We start from the raw sequence: 23909 nt of genomic DNA on the forward strand, positions 1-23909 counted from the left end.
CTGCATAACACATTCAATCCACTTCAAGGCTTCTCCCTTCTGGGAGTGCAGAACCAACTGGCAGGTCGCATTAGTAGGTCTTTCTCCATTCACCACAAGTAGTCACTTTGGCCGGACATCACAAGGGACATTTTCCTATAGTGGGGGACACCCCAGATAGATCTGTTTGCTACCCGAATCAACAGGAAATGCCACCAGTTCTTTTCCCTGTGAGGCCACAGCCCGGAGTCTCTCATGGATGCTTTGCTGCTGCTGTGGACAGATAACCTGTATTAGGCCTTTCCTTCTATCCCACTAGTGCACAAGGTTCTGATGAAGATCAAGCAGGACTAGGTCATTCTCATAGCCCCAGCATGGCCCAGGCAGCGTTGGTTTGCCACCCTGTTAGGCCTCTCAGTGGAGGGCCCTGCTCCCGTTTCCTTTATATCCAGACCTGATCTCCCAGGAGATCAGTTGCTCCATTCGAACCTCAGCTCTCTTCATCTGATAGCCTTGGAAGCTCCCTAACTGAATCCTGAAGAGCAGGTCTGCTTGGAGCCGGTTCATCACGTCCTGCTAGGTAGTAGGAAGCTCTCCATCAGGGCTACTTACTTGGTAAAATGGAAGCAGTTCTCCATCTGGTCTTCCCAGCATGTAATTCCACCCTTGAGTTCTTCATTGCAAGTTATATTGAAGTACCTGTTGCATCTGAAACAGCAAGACTTGGTTATTTCTTCTGTCAAGGTCCACCTTGCAGGGATATCAGCCTTCCATCCCCTATTCGACAGGCAGTCTGTCTTCTCTCAAGTGGTAGTTATCCATTTCCTTAAAGATGTAGAGAAGTTATACCCTCAGGTTAGAGATCCCATTCCTCCCTGAGACCTCAATCGTCTTATCAAAGCTTATGGGTCTTGGGTCACCTGCTGGCAACATGCTCATTAACTCACCTCTACTGGAAGGTGGCCTTTTTAGTGGCCATCACTTCAGCCAGAAAGGTTTCAGAGATGTGTGGCTCACGTCAGAGCCCCTGTACACGGTTTTCTTCAAGAATAAGGTACAGTTGTGTTCACTCCCTGCTTTTCTCCCAAAAGTGTTTTTGCACTTCCATTGCAGTCAAGCAATGTTTCTTCCAGTTTTCTTCCCAAAACCACCTGAGAATAGGGAGGAGCAATGGCTACACTCTCTAGATGTTAGAAGGGTCCTAATGTTCTATATAGAAAGAACTAAGCTGTTTCATAGATCTACCCAGCTGTTCATAACAGTAGCAGAGAGGATCAAGGGATTCCCTATCTCCATTCAGAGAATCTCGTCCTGGATCACATCATGCATTCGCATGTGTTATAAGTAGGCAAGTGTTCCGTCTCCAGCTAACCTGACTGCACATTCCACAAGATCACAGGCCTCCTGAGCCCCTTTTCTAGTGCAAATCCCTATTCAGGTCATCTGCAGAGTGGCAACCTGGTCATCAGGGCACATGTTCTCGACACACCATGCCATCACTAAGGTTAAGATTTTGTCACAGGTATTTTCAGTAAAAGTCATGGACTGCAAAACCAGCAATGAACACAAATAAATATAAGCCCATGACCTGTCTGTGACTTTTACTAAAAATAGTCAAGGAGGGAGACTAATAGACAGCCCCATTGGGGGCTGACCACCAGCCGTTGCTCTGGCCTTGCAGCTGCTCCTGCGGTGGGAGCTGACAAAGCCCTGGTTGTGTTTCCAGCCCCAGGGGCCGCTGCTCTTGTAGCAAGGGCTGGCCTCCAGGCCCCGGGGGCCGCTGCTATGGCCCAGGGGCTGACCCGGTCCCAGCTGCTGCTCCTGCGGCAAGGGCTGACTGCCAGCCCTGGGAGCTGCTGCTCCTGCTTCACCCCTGGCAGTCGCTGTTCCAGCCTGGGGGCTGACCCAGCTCTGGCTGCTGCTCCAGCAGCCCCAGGGCACAGTTCTGGCAGCCCTGGAAACTGACCTGGCCCTGGCCACTGCTCATGCTGTGGGGGCTGATCACCAGCTACTACTCAGGCCCCACCACTGCTCTTTTGTGGGGGCTGACAGCTGCTCTAGTCCCACTACTGTGGCAGGCTGAGTCAGCCGAAGAAGTCACGGAGGTCCATTAAAGTCAAGTAATCTGTGATCTCTGGCCTGGTCTACACTATGCCTTTAAACCGAATTTAGCAGCATTAAACCGATTTAACCTGCACCCGTCCACATAACGAGGCTCTTTATATCGATATAAAGGGCTCTTTAAACCAGTTTCTATACTCCTCCCCGACGAGAGGAGTAGCGCTGAAATCAGTATTGCCATGTCGGGTTAGGGTTAGTGTGGCTGCAAATCGATGGTATTGGCCTCCGGGCGGTATCCCACAGTGCACCATTGTGACCACTCTGGAAAGCAATCTGAACTCGGATGCACTGGCCAGGTATACAGGAAAAGCCCCGCGAACTTTTGAATTGCATTTCCTGTTTGCCCAGCGTGGAGCTCTGATCAGCACGGGTGGCAATGCAATCCCAAATCCTAAAAGAGCTCCAGCATGGACCGTACGGGAGATTCTGGATCTGATCACTGTATGGGGAAATAAATCTGTTCTATCAGAGCTCCGTTACAGAAGACGAAATGATAAAGCATTTGAAAAAATCTCCAGACTATGATACGAAAGAGGCCACAGCGGGGACTCAGCACAGTGCTGTGTGACAAGCGTAACGGAAAGCCAAAGAATCAAATGGACGCTCATGGAGGGAGGAAGGGAGGGGGTACTGAGGACTCCAGCTATCCCACAGTCCCCGCAGTCTCCGAAAAGCATTTGCATTCTTGGCTGAGCTCCCAGTGCCTGAAGGGTCAAAAACATTTTCCCGGGTGTTTCAGGGTGTATGTCGTCAATTTACGCCCCCTCTTCCCCATGAAAGAAAAGGGAAAAAAATCGTTTCTTGCCATTTTTCAGTGTCGCCGTATGTCTACTGCATGCTGTTGATAGACACGGCACTGAACAGCAGCATCCCCTCCCCTTCTTTTCCTGATGGCAGACGGTACAAAATAATGGAAAACTGTCATCATCCCGTGAGTGCTCCTGGCTGGCCTCTGTGAGGTCGGCTGGGGGCGCCTGGGTAAAAATGGGAATGACTCCTGGTCATTCCCGGCAGATGGTACAGAACGGCTGGTAACCGTCCTCATCATAGCAACTGGAGGCTGAGCTCTATCAACCCCCACTTTCATGTCTAAAGAAAAGATTCTGTACTGCCTGGACTATCATAGCAGCGGGAGGCTTTCTCCCCCTCATTTTATCTCACTAAAAAGTCAGTGTTTCTTATTCCTGCATTCTTTATTACTTCATCACACAAATGAGGGGACACTGCCACGGTAGCCCAGGAGGGTTGTGAGAGGAGGGAAGCAACGGGTGGGGTTGTTGCAGGAGAACCCCCTAGAATGGCATGCAGCTCATCATTTCTGCGGGATCTCGGGCTCTGACCCAGAGTGGCTGTGCTCTCTGGCTCTCTAGTAGACTTGCCCCATATTCTAGGCAGGACTGACTCTATTTTTAGACAAAACATAAAGAAGGGAATGACCTCTGGAGTCATTCCCATTTTTGTCCATGCGCCCCCGGCCGACCTCAGCGAGGCCAGCCAGGAGCACCCATGACAGCAGCAGACGGTACAAAATGATTGATAACTGTCATCGCCAATTTCCAATTGCAAACAGTACAAAATGATTGATAACCGTCATCTCATCACCAGTTTACAATGGCAGATGGTGCAATAGGGATGGTAACCGTCTGTGCTACCTTGCAAAGGCAAATGAATGCTGCTATGTAGCACTGCAGTACCGCCTCTGTCAGCAGCATCCAGTACACATACGGTGACAGCGACAAAAGGCAAAACAGGCTCCATGGTTGCCATGCTATGGCGTCTGCCAGGGCAATCCAGGGAAAAAGGGCGCGAAATGATTGTCTGCCATTGCTTTCACGGAGGAAGGATTGAGTGACAACATTTACCCAGAATCACCCGCGACCCTGTTTTTGCACCATCATGCATTGGGATCTCAACCCAGAATTCCAATGGGCGGGGGAGACTGCGGGAACTATGGGATAGCTACAGGATAGCTACCTTGGTACATGGATGCACACCGCCGAATTAATGTGCTTAGTGTGGCCGCGTGCACTTTACTTTATACAATTTGTTTTACAAAACCGGTTTCTGTAAAATCGGAATAATCCCATAGTGTAGACATACCCTCTGTGACAGAATCAGATCCTTAGCCATCACCCAACAGGCTGTCAGCATGTCCATGAATTCCAAGCCTATCTCCTATACAACTGCTTGTGAGTTACTTACATTGGAATGGACTAAGGTGACCAGATGTGCCAATTTTATAGGAACCATCCTGATTTTTGGGTCTTTTTCTTATATAGGCTCCTATTACCCCCCACACACTATCCTGATTTTTCACACTTGCTGTCTGGTCACCCTAGAATGGACATGTGCAAGCACTTGAAGAAGAAAAAACAGTTACTAACCTTCCGTAACTGTTGTTCAAGATGTGTTTCACATGTCCATTCCAAGAACCACCCTCCTTCCTCTCTTAATAGAGTTAGCTGGAAAGAAGGAACTGAGGGGGTGCAGAGTTGGCAAGCCCTTTATACTGATTCTATAAGTGTGTGACACCAGAGGGTGCCAGGCTGACCCGGCAGTTACACTAGGGGAAAAATTTCCAGTGACTGGGCTTGGGGCACACACACACCTACATTGGAATGGACATGTGCAACCCATCTCAAAGAACAAGTTACAGAAGGTTAATAACCATTTTTTCAAGAGCACTGTATTCACCTAGAATTTTAAAATATGTATGTCATTTTAAAAAAAAGTCTTAAAGAATTTTTTATCTTTCTTGAAATAATAAAAATATATATTTTTTTAATTTCATTGAGTAGCAGGTACAAGCTTTTGGAGTCAAAATTAGAGTCTACACTAAAGAAGTCTCTAGAAATAAAAGAAGAAAAAATTGCGGCTTTGGAAGCTCGTTTAGAAGAGTCAACAAATTTAAACCAGCAGCTGCGCCAGGAACTTAAAACAGTAAGGAAAAAATGACATGACCATTTTTTCCCTCCAGTTATAACATTCTTGAATATCATTCTTATTTTCCAATTTTATTTGCAGTTTGTAATGATATTCTTGCAACATTAAGTACACTTGACAAAATAATTCACTTATCTCTCAAAATACTTAAGCTTCAGAAGTAATGCATTCTATATTACAAGACACAGGAAAGCTTGTCTGTAATTTTCTGAGCACTAAGTTTTCAAAAACTCACATTACATAAGAATTCAGATCTTTGTTCAATAAAAATATTAGAGTGGTGATTCATGATTGTGGTCTTGAATTTTTCTACAAGATTTGGTGTGTGTGAGGAACAGTGTTTTCAAATAAATTATTTACTGAATTTAGACCTTAAGACAAGAGTGTTGTGTCTTCAACATTGCTAACTCTTGTGAATTTATCTCAAGAGCTACAGTTTTTGCAGTATTTGCTGTTCATTGTCATGTACAATGGTTTTTAGTTGAAGAATTATGAGTGAATAATTGTTGCAATTGAAACTAGAGGCTTCATTTTCTTGGCTTACTGATCATTCCAATATCTCAGCTGCATGCTCTGCACTGCTGTGCATGTACAGAATCCTAGTGCAGAGACTCCAGCCAGTGGCAACTCCAAGACCCTACCAATTCCCACAGGAAAGGTGGTGATTAAAGAGGGTCACTTTGAGGAGAGGTATCCCTGTTCCCAGCCATCTTCAGCTTGCATTTTTCTCCACACTGCTGCTGAAATAGTGTATGTAGGTGATAGTGGGGAAGAGAACAGGAAGCAGCGTTCATTAAGGTAGGAGAAAATGCCAGAGAAGGGAGCCAAAAACAATACAGTGCCCAGTGGAGAGGCAGAGAATGATATTTGGGGAAGGCCAGGAGTACTCAATGGAGAGGTGGTGGGAAACGGAGTAGGGACCTGACAGCAGTACTGAGAAACTGTCTGAAAGAGGAAGAGCATGTATTGAGGAGAGTTCAGAGAACCTTTGCCTTCCATCAGTCAGGGAAAAGAAGAGGGGAGGACCCCCTCAATTTCTGTAGGTGCATTTTGTCTGTGTTTTCATCAAAAAATCCACACATAAGGGATAGCAAAGGGTGATCTCTAAGGCTTTTTATAAAAGAAATTCCAAAAGCAAACCAAAAAGGAATATTGATATTTTTACAGAAAGCACAATTTTCAAGCCAATCTCCTGACTTCTTTTGGCCTGGATCATAATTTTTGAACTCACAGAGTTGGCAGGACTGTATCTTGCAGATAAGAGTTACATCATGGGCCAAGTCACAGAACTTTGATGGTGGGTAAAAGAGAAAAATGCTGTTGAACTCAGGGCTTGATTTGGGGTACAAAGGATTCTCACTTCCAAGAAATCTAGAATTTAGTGATACAACTTTAAACACTGGAATGGGATGGTCATCTATGAAATTTACTCATCTAGATTTTTACACTTGTATAATTAATTTGAGGTACAATTGAATTCACAAAAGATACATGTATCCAACACATAGTAGATAGGGGTGTAGTTGTTCTGCTGGCAGTTTCATGTTTTATATTTATATAATATGTGTAAACTCCTACAGTTAAATTGACAATTATAAGAATTAAAAATATTCATTAAGTTTCTTGTCCTGTGCAAATTACATTCACACACAGTTAAAAAAGAGTTTGGGGGTTATATTTTCAATTTTTGTAATTGTCTTAATTGATTTTAGGTGAAAAAAAACTATGAAGCTCTCAAGCAAAGACAAGAGGAGGAAAGGATGGTACAGAATTCTCCTCCAAGAACTGGTGAAGAAACCCAGTCTGTCAATAAATGGGAAAAGGAAAATCAGGAAACTACTAGAGAACTATTGAAGGTTAAAGATAGATTAATAGAAGTAGAAAGGAATGTAAGTTGTTTCAATTTTAATTGTTTAATGTGACGTAAGAGTGAGGTGGCCAGAGTAAAAATGTGAGTTAACAGACATGGGTTTTCTAGCTCAGCCAGTAGAGGCTCATGCTTTTACTCCCAGGAGTGTCACCTTACAAGTGATGGCCTCTGTGGGGATTTAATCAGGATAGGCCCCTGACACTTAGGGCATATCTAGATTTACCTCCGGAACAATCGATCCAGCAGGGGTCGATTTATCACGTCTAGTGAAGACACGATAAGTTGACCGCCGAGCGCTCTCCCATCAACTCCGGTCCTCCACTGGAGCGCGATGCGCAGGCAGAGTTGACGGGGGAGCGTCAGCAACCGACCTACCGCAGTGAAGACACTGGGATAAGTAGTTCTAAGCACATTGACTTCAGCTACGCTATTTTCATAGCTGAAGTTGCGTAACTTAGACTGACTTAGCTTGCCACCCTCTCCCCCTTAGTGTAGACCAGGCCTCAGGATGAACTTCCATTCCCAGGAGGAACGTGTAATCCACACTTACACAGAATGACGCTGTCCTTCTCTAGAGGCTGAACCACATAGTGCTTTATGGGTCTCCTACAGTCTTTGCACTGTCAGACCTGGGTCTTTTAGCTCAAATAGTAGAGGCTTATAGTTTTTGAACCAGAGGTCCCAGGTTCAATCTCTGCTGCCAGTGACACATCCATGGGTGTCACATACAAACAGGGATCTGAGTGTAAGACAGTAATTGTATTAGTGCCATTTGAATGTCTAGTTTGGGGCCAGTTTTGAAAATGTGTCCTCCCTCCATTCCTGTTTGAATATCTCAGGTTAGTGTGGCCACTAGATTCCTAACCGAAAAACAGATAAAGTAATAACAATGTGGAAGCTTTATCTCTCAGTTGCTTCTCTCTTGTGATTTTAATGGAAACCCATAACTTCATCTTATTTGTATTTAAAATAAATAATTTTCTTTGTAGGTAAAGTAAACTAAAATATAAACAATGTCCTGTTGATATGCATGATTCTTCTATCTTTAACCTTTTTTTTTTTTTTTTAAAGAATGCTACCCTGCAGGCAGAGAAACAAGCACTGAAAACTCAACTAAAGCAACTTGAGACCCAGAACAATAATCTACAAGCTCAGATTCTGTCACTTCAGAGACAGACTGTTTCTTTACAGGAGCAAAATACAACCTTACAAACTCAGAATGCCAAACTTCAGGTTATATTTTTATATTTTACTTTATTGTCTGATTCAAAATAAATGTAGATGTTTTTCAAGTCAGAGGTTTGCTATTAACTGTTTGGCACTAGCAATCACAATTTCAGTTGATATGGAAATCAAAGCACCTCGCACCATTTGTAGTTTGCACTAATAACAGTCAGTAATAAATTGTTACAACAGGGCATTAACATCATACATTTATCATGTTTAAAACCCTTGGAATTTATGCACAGGAACTAAATGTACTTTTTCAGCCTCCTTCCACACCTTTTTTTTTACCTTCTTGACTTCTGGTGATGTAAGCAGTTAAAACACCCTAAGCACTAATATTAGGTGAGATACTCTTTAATATTTTCTTAAATGAGTTAGAAGTAATGAAGTGTAAATTGACACATAATACTAAAAGAAAGATTGTGAGCACACTGAATGGCCATGAAAATGTGGAGAAGTGGGCCAAAATTAATAGGAGATTTACTTCAGATAATTGCAATATAATTTGCTCAGAAAAAAATGAAGCCATATACTTTGATCCTGGGAGCTCTGAAAACAAAATTAACAGTCACAAGGATACGTTAAGGAAATCAAAGCTAAATTGCTGTCCCTCCCAGGCTATCTATATTTTCAAATACAGTTTCTGCAATAAATGAATTCCTCTAGCAAATGGATCTTGTGTTTTTTAGGGCTCCAAGAATCAAACAGCTTTAGGGAGTACATACAAAGCTCTCAATTAATAAGATATTGTGAACAAATTGCTACCATGCTTAGAAAGGCCACTCTAGTTCTAGTATCCCTCCAGACCCCCAGAAAGAAAAGGAATATGAACAGAAGGGAAAAGGAATTGAAATAACTAGGAAGTAGTTCCTATTTGGTTTCAAATTGGAACCATGTATCCTTTTCCATATGGTCTTACAGGATATCATAAGAGATGACTGGGAGTTCACAGCTACATTGAAGAGTCTAGGAAAATAGGCCCAAAAGGACTAAAACATACATCGTTGAAATCTGATGTGGTTTCATTGCAATGGCAGATTTGGCTTTATCCTCCTTGGTGAAGGACACTCCCAGTGAATTAGATTTCTTTCATAAAGTCACCTGGACATAAGAATTAGACTTCTCCCTTTACAGGAATTATTAAGCTACATCAGCCACCTTGAAAGCATCAGCAGTTTCTGTTTGTTTTGCCTGGCCAATGCTAGTATAGATAGATTCTCTTGTAGACATTGTACTCAGAACTAAGAAAGGATACAGCCTAAGGGCCTCTCTCAGGAAAATCTCCTGTGTGGCTGCTTTTGTTTTAGGTCATCACTTGAAACCTTCATTCCTTGTTCTTAGGTAGAGCAGTGGGATACAATGCAGTTTCTTACAGGCACATGAAGTTCCATGGATCTCAACTAAACAACTAATAGAGGCTTCAAAATACTAAGTACCCAGAAGCAAGCTCTTTAGAGAATCTATGGGAAAATAGATGAATCATCAGAAATGACCAAAAGAGCCTTGACCCCTGCTATTATACATTACAGAAAGTAGAAGTCTTATTTTAAGTCTAACCAATCATTTCTGGTATTTCACGCTAACAAAGCACAGAGAGACAGCAGTTACACAAGAAGATATAATTAAACCAGATAAGTCTGAAACAGAGATGAATTCTCAGATCAGCTCTCAGCCTCCTCAAAACACAATGAATGACTCCCTTCCTAGCCCAAAGTGAACACCAAATTGGTATCAGATGCCTTTAATTTGTGAACTGATGACTGCTGATGACTTTGAACAAATAAGTTCTGGGTGTAGTCCAGAGAAGATATACAATAGTAGTATTAGAAGCAGCATTACCCCTTCTTGGATGACCTGATCAAGGTTCTAGCCAGAGAGAAAGCAGAATCAAATCACCTGAAATCCATGCATCTTCTGGAATGTTATAGTTTTGTAATAAAGAGAAGAAAAAATGTGCTATCCCCAGTACATTTTCATCATTCTTTTGGTTATGAAGATAGACCCAATGAGTCACAAGGAGATCATCTCCAGAGAATACCAGGAAAAGATGAAGCAGTCTATAAAGGAAGTAAAAGTTGCTGAAGAAACATAATTTCCTGACCTACTAAACATGTTGGGATTGTTAGTATCTTCCAGAGACAATCTGCAGTGGGCCAGGATACATAAGAGAGCTCTTCAGCTCTGTTGTTTTTTCCACATCCCATCCTACTCCAGCCTGTCGTGAAAATCAAAGTCTTATGGATTATATCTATCTCCTTCAGTTGGTTGATCAAAAAAGGATTTCACCTCAAAGAGGCAGTCAGCAAGTGAGATGGAACAATAATCACAACTGACATCAGTCTAAGACAGGGATCGGCAACCTTTGGCACGCGGCTCGCAAGGGTAAGCACCCTGGCAGGCCAGTTTGTTTACCTGCCATGTCAGCAGGTTTGGCCGATCGCAGCTCCCACTGGCCACGATTCGCCCCTGCAGCCCAATGGGGGCAGTGGGAAGTGGCAGCCAGCACATCCCTCGGCCCGTGCCACTTCCCGCAGACCCCATTGACCTGGAGTGGCGCACCACGGCCAGTGGGAGCCACGATCGGTCAAACCTGCGGACGCAGCAGGTAAACAAACCAGCCTGCCAGGGTGCTTACCCTGACGAGCCGCGTGCCAAAGGTTGCCGATCCCTGGTCTAGGAGGTTGAAACTAGAAGGGTGCTTTGAGACACTGTGACAATTCAGGGATCATATCCACAGAAGAGAGAAAGCATAGCATTGACTGGCTAGAGCTCATAGTAGTCAGTTCTGGCCTCAAAGCATTGACCCTCTCTGTAGGCGGTAGACATATGTTGGTTGTGAAGGACAACACAATTGACATGGCTTCACTAAGCAAACATAATCCTTACCATTTAAGAAAAAACCTCTGCTCGTGTTGGCTTGAGAAGAACAACACTTCTTGTTGCTGTGCATCCTGCACCTCAAGGGAAATTGAAAAAGATAGATTGGCTCTTCAAACAAACATTAACTCAAGTGTAATAGAGTCCACACTCAGAAATATTCTCATCCCTTGTCCGTTTATGTGACCGACCAGTGATGGACCTGTTTTCTTCCGGAAACAAGAAGGCATCTTGCTATTTCTGTAGGTGACTGAATCCAGAGGCTGAACCAACATAAAGATTCAGAACTGGCGAAGGTGTCGTCTGTTTGTCTTATCCTTTTCTGCAGCTCAGCGTCTCCAATAATTCTGATACAGGCTTTTGCCCTCCTGTGTGCAGTTTCTGGTTCAAAGTTGCAGCACAGCCTATGCTAGCCATGCCTCCTTCTCATGTTTGCTGCCAGATCTTCTGTCTCCACAGCAGCAGTCAAATGGTGGTTTGCTTCACTTTCATGCTTTAAAAAAAAGAATAGCCATTTTTCAGGCAGTTAAAGCCTTTTTATTTGCTTTCAAACCTTCTCACCACTTCCTGGTTCAAGTTCTGAGCACCGTGGTGGCAACAGCCATATAAAACCTCCGCTGCAGTGCCTCCCTGCCAAGCTGCTGTGCCCCCTTTCAGGCCTGGCAGAACAACCGTGCAAGCACTGGGCAAAATCCAAAAGGTGCTCTGTATATGAGATAAGTTTCTCAGGCTCAGCAGAAGGTAAAAAATGCCCAGCCTGCATGCAGCTGACTGTATAACTGTTAGGAACAGGGCTCTGAGTCAGACAAGTTGGGGCATCTCTATGCCACCCCCAGAAGTAGCTGAAACTACACAGAAAAACCCAACCATCAGACATAGAGTAGGCTCTGAGGACTAGGAGATCTTCATCCAAATGAAATGACTCAGGGTAGGTCTAGGGCAACAAAGGACCATAAAGATTAGAGCCTTTCTGGGCTAGTGGTTCCCCCCACAAGTCCTAAAGTGGGCCTTAGAATCCCTGTGGAGAGAAGCAGGACAACTACACAATTCTCTTTCCTCGCACTGTGAATCAGGCAATTCTCATGATATTCTGGGGTAAATCCTCCCAAAACAGCAAAAGCAAATGTGTCCTTTGCGAGGCAGAGATGATTATTGTTAGTGAACGAGTGGGGTGAAAATCAGGAGTTAAACCTCTTCTCCTTTGCCTTCTCCCCCTTAGGGAGTGTTTGCTGGGGTTTATCTTCACAGAGTCTCTCTCTCAGTGCTCTGTACCACCCCTTCCCCAACTTACAGCATGTCTGAGCATGATGAGAAGCCTGTGCCTCCTGTGCAGCCCTGTCTCAGGCTGCAACCTAATGGAAATTGTGCCCGTGTTGATTTCAGCCCAAGGACTGTTGATGTGCCAAGGAAAGGGGCTAAGATTTGAGACAGCAGCTGAGGGTCTGTCTCTCTATCGCCCCCCTGCTCCACAGGCTGGCTCCACATTAAAGCCTAGAGTACTTCAGGCAATCTGTAACCAGAACAGAGGCTCTTGAGAAATCCACTCCCCATGAAGTTGCACCTTCGTGGGATTACAGAGGGGTAAGTGAGAAATCCTTTCCCATGTTCAATCCTGAGTAAAGCTCCAAATGGTTCTAAGTTCCTTGTACAGCACTTACTTGGGTTCTCACCATCCAAGGGGAGCAGGCAGGGCACCTTTTAGGCTCCTGAGGACAGTTAAGAAGCTGTTTGCACATTTGAAGTATGTGTATCCCTCCTCTGTTGCCTGGATCCCCAGACCAAGATGAATAGTATACTACCCTCTCCCCATCGTAAACATCTGTGGAAAAAGTACTACACCTACCAGACAAACAAACAAACCCCACACCAACAATTTACATAGCTTTTTAAGACAGGATGTCAGTGAATGGGCAGTAAGGAATGTATAAATATTAATAACACATCTTTCCTTCCAAACATAATTATGATACATTTTCCCATTGATGCCTCCTTTGAGGGCATCACTACATCCAAATAAGGTCACCTAATTAAACCAAATGTTAAACTAAAATGTTTATATCTATTTAGTCTATTTAATCTATCTATAAAACAAAGAAAATTCATAAATGTTAGGAGCCTGAGGTTGGTGCAGCCAGAATTCTACCAGGGAAAGATAGTCACACCTTCAGAAGGAGACTTAGTTCTGAGACCCCATAGACCACAAGAGTGATGATACACTACTTAGTAATTTCAAAGCCTCATCTATAGCTGTTCAGACCAAAAGCTTTTCATGTCTTTAGTAGAAAAGCCTACTTTTTTGTAAACAAATGGTTCATCTTCTAGGGATGTGATCCCTGCTTCAAATGAGATGTCTTGGGTCCTGTCTTGGTAAAGCCCCTGATGTGATTTGTGCTGATCAATGGATTCTAACTTGGTGGCTACAAGGATGTCATGTTACATCCATGAATAGTCATTTTTCATCCTAAACTGATATTTTATGTATCAAACTTACAGATGAAGAGTTAGTGGGAGAAACATTACAGAAATTAGTAACTGAGACTGCAGAGAGGCCTCAGCCCTCACTGTCAAAGCCTACAGCAATCCAGGTTGCTACCAATACAGGATATCCAAGAAAGGACCCTGACAAGGGGAAAAAATCTGGAGCAGAAACTTCCAAGGAAACTTAGATTCATTTTCCTCCAAACCAACAAAATTCTGAGCATAACAAAGACTCTTCCTTTCGATCCATCTTCTGCACCTACAGTCTTAGGTGGTTGTTAGTGGTCACAGTAAGGCACAGCTCACAGGCTGCAGCACGCAGTGGACTTTGGATTGCTTCCAAGTGCCTGACCTCGCAATAACACCAAGAAAAGCTCCTTGATTCCCTCAACAAACATCGTTCACTGGGAGTGGAGACAGACATTTCAGTGACGTAGATCTGCCCACTGCTAGATGGATTCCAGAAGATCGAGGATCTGATATCCATGCTGAACAAATGCTTGAGGCAGGGTGTCTAGCCACTGTGCCTTTTCATCTCGCGCATATGGGTCTCCCCACAGGTGAAGTCACATACCAGGTGTCTCCAGGTCTTTCTTCTGAGAGAACGGGACCATTGCCTGGAGCGAATGCAAGACTAGATACTGGTTCCCAGTCAGGTACTAGCTCTCCTAAGATAATGGCTGGCCATAGAGAATGTCTATAGGGGTCTTCCCATATGCCTTTCCGGCTTGCAGATTCTCTCAACAGACACTTTTCTGAGGGATGGGCAGCACTTCTGGGACCCAGAATGACACAGGGAATCTGAAGTTGTGGGGAAAGGAACCACAGCATCAAGCTCTTGAAGCTCACAACTCTCAAATTAGCACTACTCAGATTCCAGAGCTACCTAGAGGGCAAGAACGTCTTGGTCCAACCAGACAACATGGCCACAGCTGCATACATAAACAATCAAGGGGGAACAAGGAATGTAGTGCTACATGCAGAAGTGATGAAGAGACTGTGAATGGGCAGAGAAAACTCTCCGTTCTCTAAAGACAATACACATCAAAGGAGAGCTGAACCAAAAGGCAGACTGAGAGCACTAAAGACTTATATCAGGTATACAGAATCCACAAGGAGATTGGGCTTCCTATTCATTTCCTTTATTCCTGAGCTGTTTAGGGCTTAGAGTTTCCAAACTATCTCTTACTAGATGGATTAGATTTACATCATTGAGGCATACAAGCCATCTGGCCCACCTTTTCCAGAAGGAATCAAGGCACGTTTACAAGACCCATTGCAATCCCATGGGCCCAAAAAGCATGCACTCCACCGCAGATATCTCTAGGACAGCCACATGGCCATTGGCCAACACCTCTATCAAATAGTATAAAGTGGACTTTCAGTCTCTACCAAGCACTCCTTGGACAAGAACATGCTGCAGGTGGTGGTCCAGACATAACCTTGCCATTTGAGCAGTTCAAAAAAGCATGTCTTTCCTATTTTTAATGTTCACTTTGTATCTCTCCCTTCTCCTGTTCACTGCTCACTACTTCCCATATGAATCAGAATTGTAGGAGATGCTGGGCTGCAGAATGGAAAATTTCTAATCTGATAATTTCCTTTCTGATAGCAGCGTCTCCCACAGTTCTACCCAACCTGTATAGCTTCACCACTACAGGTCAGCATTTTATTTGGATAGTTGCTTCTTATGTAGTGACCTACTGTACATAGTTAATTGGTTGGTGCTGAAATTATTGTTACTAATCATTGTCTACGTTTTTTTCACAGCTTGGAATGAATCATCTGGCAGCAAGCAGGCGAAGGGGGTGTGACGACTTTAAACGACCTCCAGAAACTGCACACAGGAGGGGAATAGCCCATACATATCAGAATTGTGGGGATGCTGCTAGAAGAATGAAAATTATTGCATACGAAATTTTCCATCCTGCTAATCCCAAGGACTGTACAGAAAAAGAGGAGGCAGGGAACAATCGTAATATTGATAGCCCCGGATAGATGGAGGCGTACGTGATGGTTCTCTGACCTATTCAATCTAGCATGTGAGCCACTAATATGCTTACTCTGCAGACAAGTTATTGTCTCTGGGATCAATCCTGTATCCAGATCCGGACAGACAGAACCTAGCTGCTCGGATTTTGAAGGAAAGTTTCTAGGAAAAAGGGCAACACAGGCAACAAATAAGACATACTCCAAAACTTGACCAAGATTCAAGTATTGCTGCAGATGTCAAGTTGTGTCCCTGCATCAGCAGAAGTTAAACATATCTTAGAATTTCTCCAAGAAAGCCTCAATATGGGCTTCAAGGCCACCACCCTTTAAGGCCAAATATCCATATTAGCAAATGTTCAATATTTGAAAGAAGAAAAATGTCTGTATATCTTGAACATTAGATGCTTTTATTGGAAAGCCTTTCTGATACATTCTTCACACTGTCACCATCTAGCCCTTGCTGTACTAACTGCACCCTTTGGAACTTAGGAAGGAATTGTTAAATTTCATTTAAAACATGGGTGGCTGATACATCTACCACAGAAGTCCTCTCAAAAGGATCTCAGTACTGTGTATTCCTTTTGGACAGAGCAGGCCTTTGAATGCTAGGTTGCTTCTTCCTCAAATTAATTTCCATCGTCAATACATATCAAGAAATAGTCCTTCTGTGCTTCTCCCCAAGCCATCCCACTCACTGGAGAAGTTCTAATTCATACTTGATGTTTGCCATTACTTCAGGATATATACTAAGTGTACTAAACCCCTTATGAAGTCCAGGGATTAAACTGAATATTTCAGAGGCATACAAAATAAAGACTCTTACATCTCTGTCAAACCTCAGGGCCCATGCATTAAGGGCAATGATGTAATGTTGACTTTATGGATAGAAAAATTGTATGCCTCCATGGGAAGATCTTCAAGGCAGCCACTTGTTTATCAGTGCACCCTGTCTCCAAATTTTATAAATTGGGCATCCATTCATCAGCTGCCATTATTTTGGGTAGAAAGGCGCTCTGCAGTGTGGTTCCTCAGTAAAAGAGAATGAACACAGTTTCACTTAGGTGCTATTGATTTAACATTATTTCCATTTCCCCATTCTAGATGGACACTGTTGATTGAAATCCCATTGTAATGGATCTCTGAAATGCAATAAAGAATAGAAAAAAAACATGCATGCTTACCTGAACATTTCCTTTCTTTAAGTAATAGTCACAGTTCTGGCTCACCTGTTCTAGTGATCAGATAGCGATAAACATTGGTATCCAGAACATTTTTAATACACCCGTCAACCTCACTGCTTCAAAATAGGAAAGCATTTAAGAGGAGGTGTGAAGTTAAGCACATGGTTAAATGCTTTCCTGAATTGTGGCCGTAATAACTTACCTAAGGATGTACCGACTGAAACTAGAATATACCATTTAAATTAAGTATCAGGAAAAATTATTACCATTAAGGTGCGTTAGATAATAGGATAACTTGGCTAATGAAGTTGTTGAAGTCACTGAAGTATTTATATTAAATTAAAAAAAAAATTAAATTTGAGGCCAGTCCTTCACTAGGGTGATTTAGACTAGCTTAAGGGACCTGAAAGTCCTTTGTAACCTTACTAACTATGATAGTATGCTAATCCCCACTTTCATTGGTGATAATATTAAATTAAATGGACTTTCCTTTATTTCTGATAACACTGTTTACAACTGCAGGTTGAAAATTCTACCCTTAATTCTCAAAGTACATCTCTTATGAATCAGAATGCACAACTGCTGATCCAACAGTCTGCCTTGGAAAATGAAAATGAATCTATACTCAAGGAACGAGAGGATCTGAAATCATTGTATGATTCACTGGTCAAAGATCATGAAAAACTGGAACATCTTCATGAACGTCAAGCTTCCGAATATGAATCTCTAATTGCCAAACATGGAAGCCTCAAGTCTGCACACAAAAATCTTGAGGTGGAACATAAGGACTTAGAAGATAGGTAATCATTAATAAGTAAGATGGATCTTGTGAGTAAAATTAAAAATCTGCATTTCATAATAATGCAAGAACATTGTTGTATAAATTAGGTTGAATAAATTAGGTTGAATAAAATGAATGTTTCATTTCTTTAATATGTCATTTAGACCTTAACTCTTTGAATAAATTTCTCCTTGTTCAAAATTGAAATTACATCCTATTTTTATGAGTTCTAGAGGATATAACCAAAGTTTTTATATTAATCTTGTTTACAGGTACAATCAGTTGCTGAAACAAAAAGTGCAGTTAGAGGAGTTGGAAAAAGTGCTCAAAGTAGAACAAGAGAAGATGTTGCTGCAAAGCAAAAACCACAAAACTGTAGCAGCAGAATACAAAAAACTTTGTGATGAAAATGATAGGTAAAGAAAAAATCTGATACTTTATTTAGATTTAAATATATTATTAAATGAAAAAGCCTTTTGTACAGTATTAAGGCTGAGGTTTTAAACCTGATAATAAAAGTCAAGAAATTCAAACTTGCATTTCCCACAGCAGCCATAACTAAGTTAATTTGCTCATGTGCAATATTTTGTATCATTGCATATAGGATATGCCTTTGTATATAAAGTGTATTATTGCATATGGTATGTCTCCTCTGCATGGGCATGTAGTCCAAGTCATAATCTAACCCTGTGAAATGAGAGGATTTTTAATGATTTCCTCCCCAACTTGCAAAATGTAGTTGTCGTACAACCCTGGTAAAGCTCCCCCTAGCTGGATGCACATCAAGCTGCTGTGTTTTGAGCTGTACAAACTGGGTCTGTTTACCCTGAAGTTTCCCTTGATCTGAGTAGGTTTTAGGGCTACACCTCCTGTGCACAGACTGACTTTTATTTCTTCATGGAAATGAGGCCCCACTACCCAGTTGTCATAGGCTCCCTGGACCAGTACTGACCCACTCAGCCTCCCCAGTAACTTAAGCACACCCTTTCCAGAGCTACAACTTTATAGGTGCTCTGAATTTACAATTCACCTCTTTGAGGACATGTGATAGTTAAAAGCAAATAGACAGAATTTATAGGGTTCCTAAACACAATTGTTCTTTACTTTAGCTAGTACAAGAAATCTACAGATCTGTCCAAAACAATAAAAATACATACACGTTTCCCTGCCTCATTTTCTCACCACTCTTGAACTTCTTTGGGCTTAGGTCAGACTCCTCTAAAGAGTGAAGGATCCCACCTACTACACATGGCTTCTACTCCAAATAATGGAATGTCTTGCTCTCCTGTGCAGCCAGTTTCCTTCTTTTTTTGGTCTGGTTCCACAGTTAAACAGGATCTAGTGTACTACTGTAAACCTCTGCTTTGCTTTTATTGTCCTTTACTTGAGTAACTATGGTTACTTTGTCTAAAAAAAAGTTTCACTTAAATCTTTTCCTTTTTTAAATGTATGGAAACTTTCAGCAGTCTTGTGTTTTTCCCAAGCATTGAGTTAAAATATAAAAGGTATTTCATTTTTAGAAGAAAATTATTTGCCCACAATTTGAATTCTGTAATAATTTTATTTCCCAGAAGTCAATCACTCTTCCTATCTCTTAATGAGAATAGAATTTTCATAGAGTAGAATATCTTGATCTAAACAAACTGGTGACTAGAGGCTATTAATTAGTATATATGTATCCTTCCAAAGCATGCGTGTCACTCATGTTACAAACACCATGGAATTATGGAAGTTACATGCTTGAAACAAAATTCTGGTTAAAATATGTATTATCTTTTTATCTATAATATTCTTATATGACATCTTTTAATTACAGGCTAAATCATACATACAATCAACTTTTAAGAGAGAATGAAGTTCTTCAAACTGACCATAAGAATTTGAAAAGCTTATTGAACAATTCCAAACTAGAACAAACACGATTAGAAGCTGAATTTTCTAAACTGAAGGAACAGTACCAACAACTGGATATTACATCTACAAAACTGAATAATCAGTGTGAGGTAAGTTAGCTTTTTAATCTCTTCTGTTAATACTTCAATTACTATAGCATTGTAAATGCAGATAATATTATGCAATGTGCTAAACTTTTTATTAATGTATCTGCTTTTGTAGGTAATCGGACAGCTGATATAACTGTCAAGAAGAAAAATGAACCTCTCCATTTTTTGAGTGCTTGCTCATGTCCATTCCACGTTAGGTGTGTGCATGCTGCGTGCACCGTTGCTGGAGTTTTTTTCCCTTAGTGGTATCCATCAGGCAAGCTCTAGTGCCCTCCGTTGCTGTGTGCTTATGCCACCAGCCCTGCATGCTCTCAGTTCCTTCTTACCACTAGTGAAGGGTGCTGGAAGAACTCCTCTTGCTTCAGCAAGGCATTTCTCAGTGTTTTTTTTCCTCTGTACCTTAGTTTTTTAGTCTTACTGTAGTTGTAGTGGAAGGGTTGTGTCTTTTGCCATCTCCTTAAAAGATCTGCCCAAATTTGACCAAGCCATAAGCTTCTGAAAAATCATTGCTCTCCTAGGTCTCACCCCCACTCTGAACTTTAGGGTACACATGTGGGGACCTGCGTGAATACCTCTAAGCTTAACTACCAGCTTATATCTGGTCTCACTGCCACCATCCAGATTTTTGAGTTATCTGGAGAACTCTGTTTTCCCCCCAAAACCTTCCCCTTGCTGGGTAGCCTTGAGAGTCTCCTCCACCAAGTCACTGGTGAACACTGATCCAGATCCCTTGGATCTTAAAACAATGAGAATTTAACCATCCCCCCTCCTTTCCCCCACCAATTCCTGGTGAGTCCAGATCCAATCCTCTTGGATCTTAAAAAATAGGGAAAAATCAATCAGGTTCTTAAAAAGAAGGCTTTTAATTAAAGAAAAGAAAAGTAAAAGAAAAAAAAACAACCTCTGGGAGACAGCATACAAGCTGATCTCACAGACAACAAATTTAAAACACAGGATGTTCCCCTAGGCAAAAACCTTAATACACACAAGAATACCCAATTTGATAATTCCCCTAATTGCACAAAGACAAGTTACAAAAGAAAATAAACATAAACCTATGTATTGCTTTCTTAAAACTTACTACTTTGGTAAGAGGCTGGTTCCTTGATCTTTTTCACTCTGGCTGAAACTGAAACTGACTCTAAACAAAGGAAACTTCCCTCTTTCCTTTAGAAACATCTTGTTCCCCCATTGGTTCCTCTGGTCAGGTGTCAGCTAGGCTAGGTGAATTTCTTAACCCTTTACAGGTAAAAGAGGCATTAACCCTTAACTATCTGTTTATGACAATTGCTATGAAGAATTTACAGTCTAATGCAATTAATGTAATAAAAACTGATTCATGAACCATAAAGCAGTGAACAAGATCCTTCTCAAGTGGGATGCTAAGAACTTTATCACAAATTTTACAGAAAGCTGTCTGTGATCTTTCTTAGAAGGAAAACAAAACGTATTTGTTTATCTAACACCAAAGGCGTGCATGCCCTCCTCAGCTTCTAATTTAAATGCCTGAAAGCAATCCGTGTAAGTGGACAAGTTCTTGTTTCAACAGAAATAAAATAACCATACATTTGCTTCCTGCTACTGTAATAGAAACTTTTGGGTAAATTAGGAAGGACGAAGTTAGGCTTTGTCTACAGTACAGAGTTTTGTCGACTCAAGTTACATTGACAATTGAAAACCAGTATAATTACATCTCTTGTCTATCTTCACACAACATTCCTTCTGTTGGCAGAGCACATCCACACTTGGTTCTCTAGCACTGACAGAGGGAGCAGTGCACTGTGGGTAGCTATCACACTGTGCTACTCTCTGCCTTCTGCAGCTAGGAGTTTTGGGAAGGCAGCATGGATTGCAGTGCATCATGAGTGCGGGCTCAACATCCCATGATGCCGTTTTTTCCACCCCATCATTCCCTGGGCTTTCAACTGAGTTTCATACCATTTTTCAATGGGCCCTGCTTATTGTACACCCTCCTTCTCTGTCTGAAAGGATGGATCCTGCACTACTGCCTACTGTAAAAAGGTGCCTGACTTCCTTTGTACCATGGAAAGAATCAACACCAGATTACTTTTGGCATTCATGGAGCAGCTGCACCTGGTGGACCATCGCTTTTGGGCTCAGGAAACAAGCACTGAGTGGTGGGATTGCATCATTATGCAGATCTAGGATGATGAGCAGTGGCTCCAAAACTTTTGGATGCAGAAACCCACCATCCTGGAGCTGTGTGTGAGCTCACCCTAGCAATGCAGCACAAGGTCCTCAAAATAAGAGCTGCCTTCTCGGTGGAGAAGTACGTGGCGATCACTGTGTGGAAACTGGCAATTCCAGACTGCTACTGGTCGGTCACAGTCACGAATCAGTTTGGAGTTGGGAAGTCCACCTTGGGGCTGCATTAATGCAAGCTTGCAGAGCCATTAATGGTATCCAGCTGTGAAGGGCTGTGAATCCTGGCAATGTGTATGAAATAGTGGATGGCTTTGCACATCCCAATTTTTTCTCCGGACCATCTTGCGACAGAATACATCAATAGAAAGGGATATTTCTCTGTGGAATTTCAGGCGCTTGTGGATCACCGTGGGAATTTCACTGACATGAACACACACATCTTCAGGAGCACTGGCCTGTACAGAAAGCTGCAAGCAGTGACTTTCTTTCCAGACCAGAAGATTCAAGTGGGGAATGTTGAAATATGCATAATGATCCTGGAGAGACCCAGCGTACCCCTTACTCTCGTGGCTCATGTAGCCTTACACAGGAAACCTATATGTCAGCAAGGAGCGCTTCAATAATAGGCGGAACAGATGTGCCTTTGGCAGATTAAAAGTACGCTGGGACTGCCTTTATGGCATGTTAGATCTAAATAAGGAAAATATTCCCATGGTCATAGCATGGAGCTGTGCACTCCAAAATATTTGTGAGGCTAAGGGTGAAACGTTTCCCCTAGGATGGTGTCAAGAGATTGTTGTAGTATGTTCTTGCACTGCTGTGACTTTTCTTGGTCCGCTACAGCACTGAGGTTAATACAAGAACATCTTTTTACTTTAGATCTATGTATTTTCTTTAGTTTAAGTCTGACCTTGCTATATACCAGAGAGTGATCTATGTTGCAGTCAACACTTCGATAACTCTGGGTAATGAAGACGATGTTCAGGTTGGCAAGCCTTGTGATGATAAGATCCAGTTGGTGCTAATGGCCAGATCTGGGATGTTTTCAAGACACTTTGTTGCAACTTTGTCTGGAAGAATAGAGTTTTTTACACAGAGGTCATAATAGGAACAAAATTCTAGCAGTCTCTGACTGTTTCCATTCATCGTACCGGTTCCGTGTTGACCAAGACAGTTGCTTCATGATCTGCTACCATCTTTGCATTAAACTCCCCTAGCAAGAAATAATACCCGTGTTTTGGAATCTTGCTGATGGTGCTTTTCAACTGGTCGTAGAACTGGTCCTTGATGTCAGAAGACAAGGAGAGTGTTGGGGCATACACACTCACAAGGTTGACTGGGCCTTCAGATGCGAACAAGCGTAGTGCCAAAATTCTCTCTGATCCATTTGTAGGTGGCTCACATACCCCCAGAAGTGAGTTCTTGATGGCAAATCCCACTCTGTGGTCTCGTGTTTCTTCTGAGTTTTTCCCCTGCCAGAAAAATGTGTAGTCATTTTCTCTGAGAGATCTGCTTGATGCTAGGCTTGTTTCTTAGAGGGATGCGATTTCCACATTGAGTCATTTCAGCTTGTCATTGATCATGGCAGTTTTACATGCATTGTTGATCTGTTGAAGGTCCTCAGATAGTCCATTTGTCATGGTGTGAACGTTCCAGCACCCTATCTTTAAGGATGTTTTCTTTCTTTTACTTGACTTGCCTGATGCATTGGTTACAGTCCACTTGTCAAGTTATAAAACGCTAAGCTCCAAGCACCCAGTGAAGCAGGCAGACTGTGATGAGACAACACCCTATTGTCTGGGGGCTGCCCAGTTTTATGGTGCACGGTGGTTGTCTAGTGAGATACAATGATCTCTCCCACCATTGGAGACAGCCCCTGGCACTCAATTCTATGCCAATCAAGTAAGATCTTAGAACTGGTGACTGCTGCCTCCCACGTTGTGTCAGCGCTCAAAGCGAAGCTGGAGTACCTCTCCAGGGCACATGCCTGGGCGGATGATATGGAAACCCTGAGTTTCCCATGCATTAGGACCTCCCTCTCAGCATCACCAGTAAAATCCAGAGGAGAGGAAGAACCAATATATCTGGTACCCGATCCACTGCAGGAGTTGCCGAAAAGATACTAAAATATTAGTACCTGATCACCTTTAGGGCTCCACTCCAGATTTTCTGTCTGAGTTTATTATCATAGCCCTAAGTACTCTTGAATTCACCCAAAGGCAGTGGAGCTTTTCTGTCAGGGGTTGCTCGCTTAGCCTTACATCCACCCAGGCTACCCACAAGGCAGTGGG

At 42.4% G+C, this 23909-nt stretch overlaps 1 protein-coding gene across 10 annotated transcripts in view; it reads left to right on the forward strand.

The window, feature by feature from the left end:
- Nucleotides 1-23909, forward strand: part of CCDC88A (coiled-coil domain containing 88A) — a 349307-nt gene that overhangs the window by 266460 nt on the left and 58938 nt on the right. For all 10 annotated transcript variants that reach the window (XM_050951995.1, XM_050952002.1, XM_050952003.1 and 7 more), the window contains 6 exons: nucleotides 4899-5040; nucleotides 6756-6932; nucleotides 7985-8146; nucleotides 17191-17468; nucleotides 17722-17865; nucleotides 19266-19452. In XM_050951995.1, the coding sequence (XP_050807952.1) occupies nucleotides 4899-5040; nucleotides 6756-6932; nucleotides 7985-8146; nucleotides 17191-17468; nucleotides 17722-17865; nucleotides 19266-19452 (1090 nt within the window). The remainder of the gene's footprint in view (nucleotides 1-4898; nucleotides 5041-6755; nucleotides 6933-7984; nucleotides 8147-17190; nucleotides 17469-17721; nucleotides 17866-19265; nucleotides 19453-23909) is intronic.

This window comes from Gopherus flavomarginatus, chromosome 4, assembly GCF_025201925.1.
Source record: "Gopherus flavomarginatus isolate rGopFla2 chromosome 4, rGopFla2.mat.asm, whole genome shotgun sequence".
Taxonomy (NCBI): Eukaryota; Metazoa; Chordata; order Testudines; family Testudinidae; genus Gopherus; species Gopherus flavomarginatus.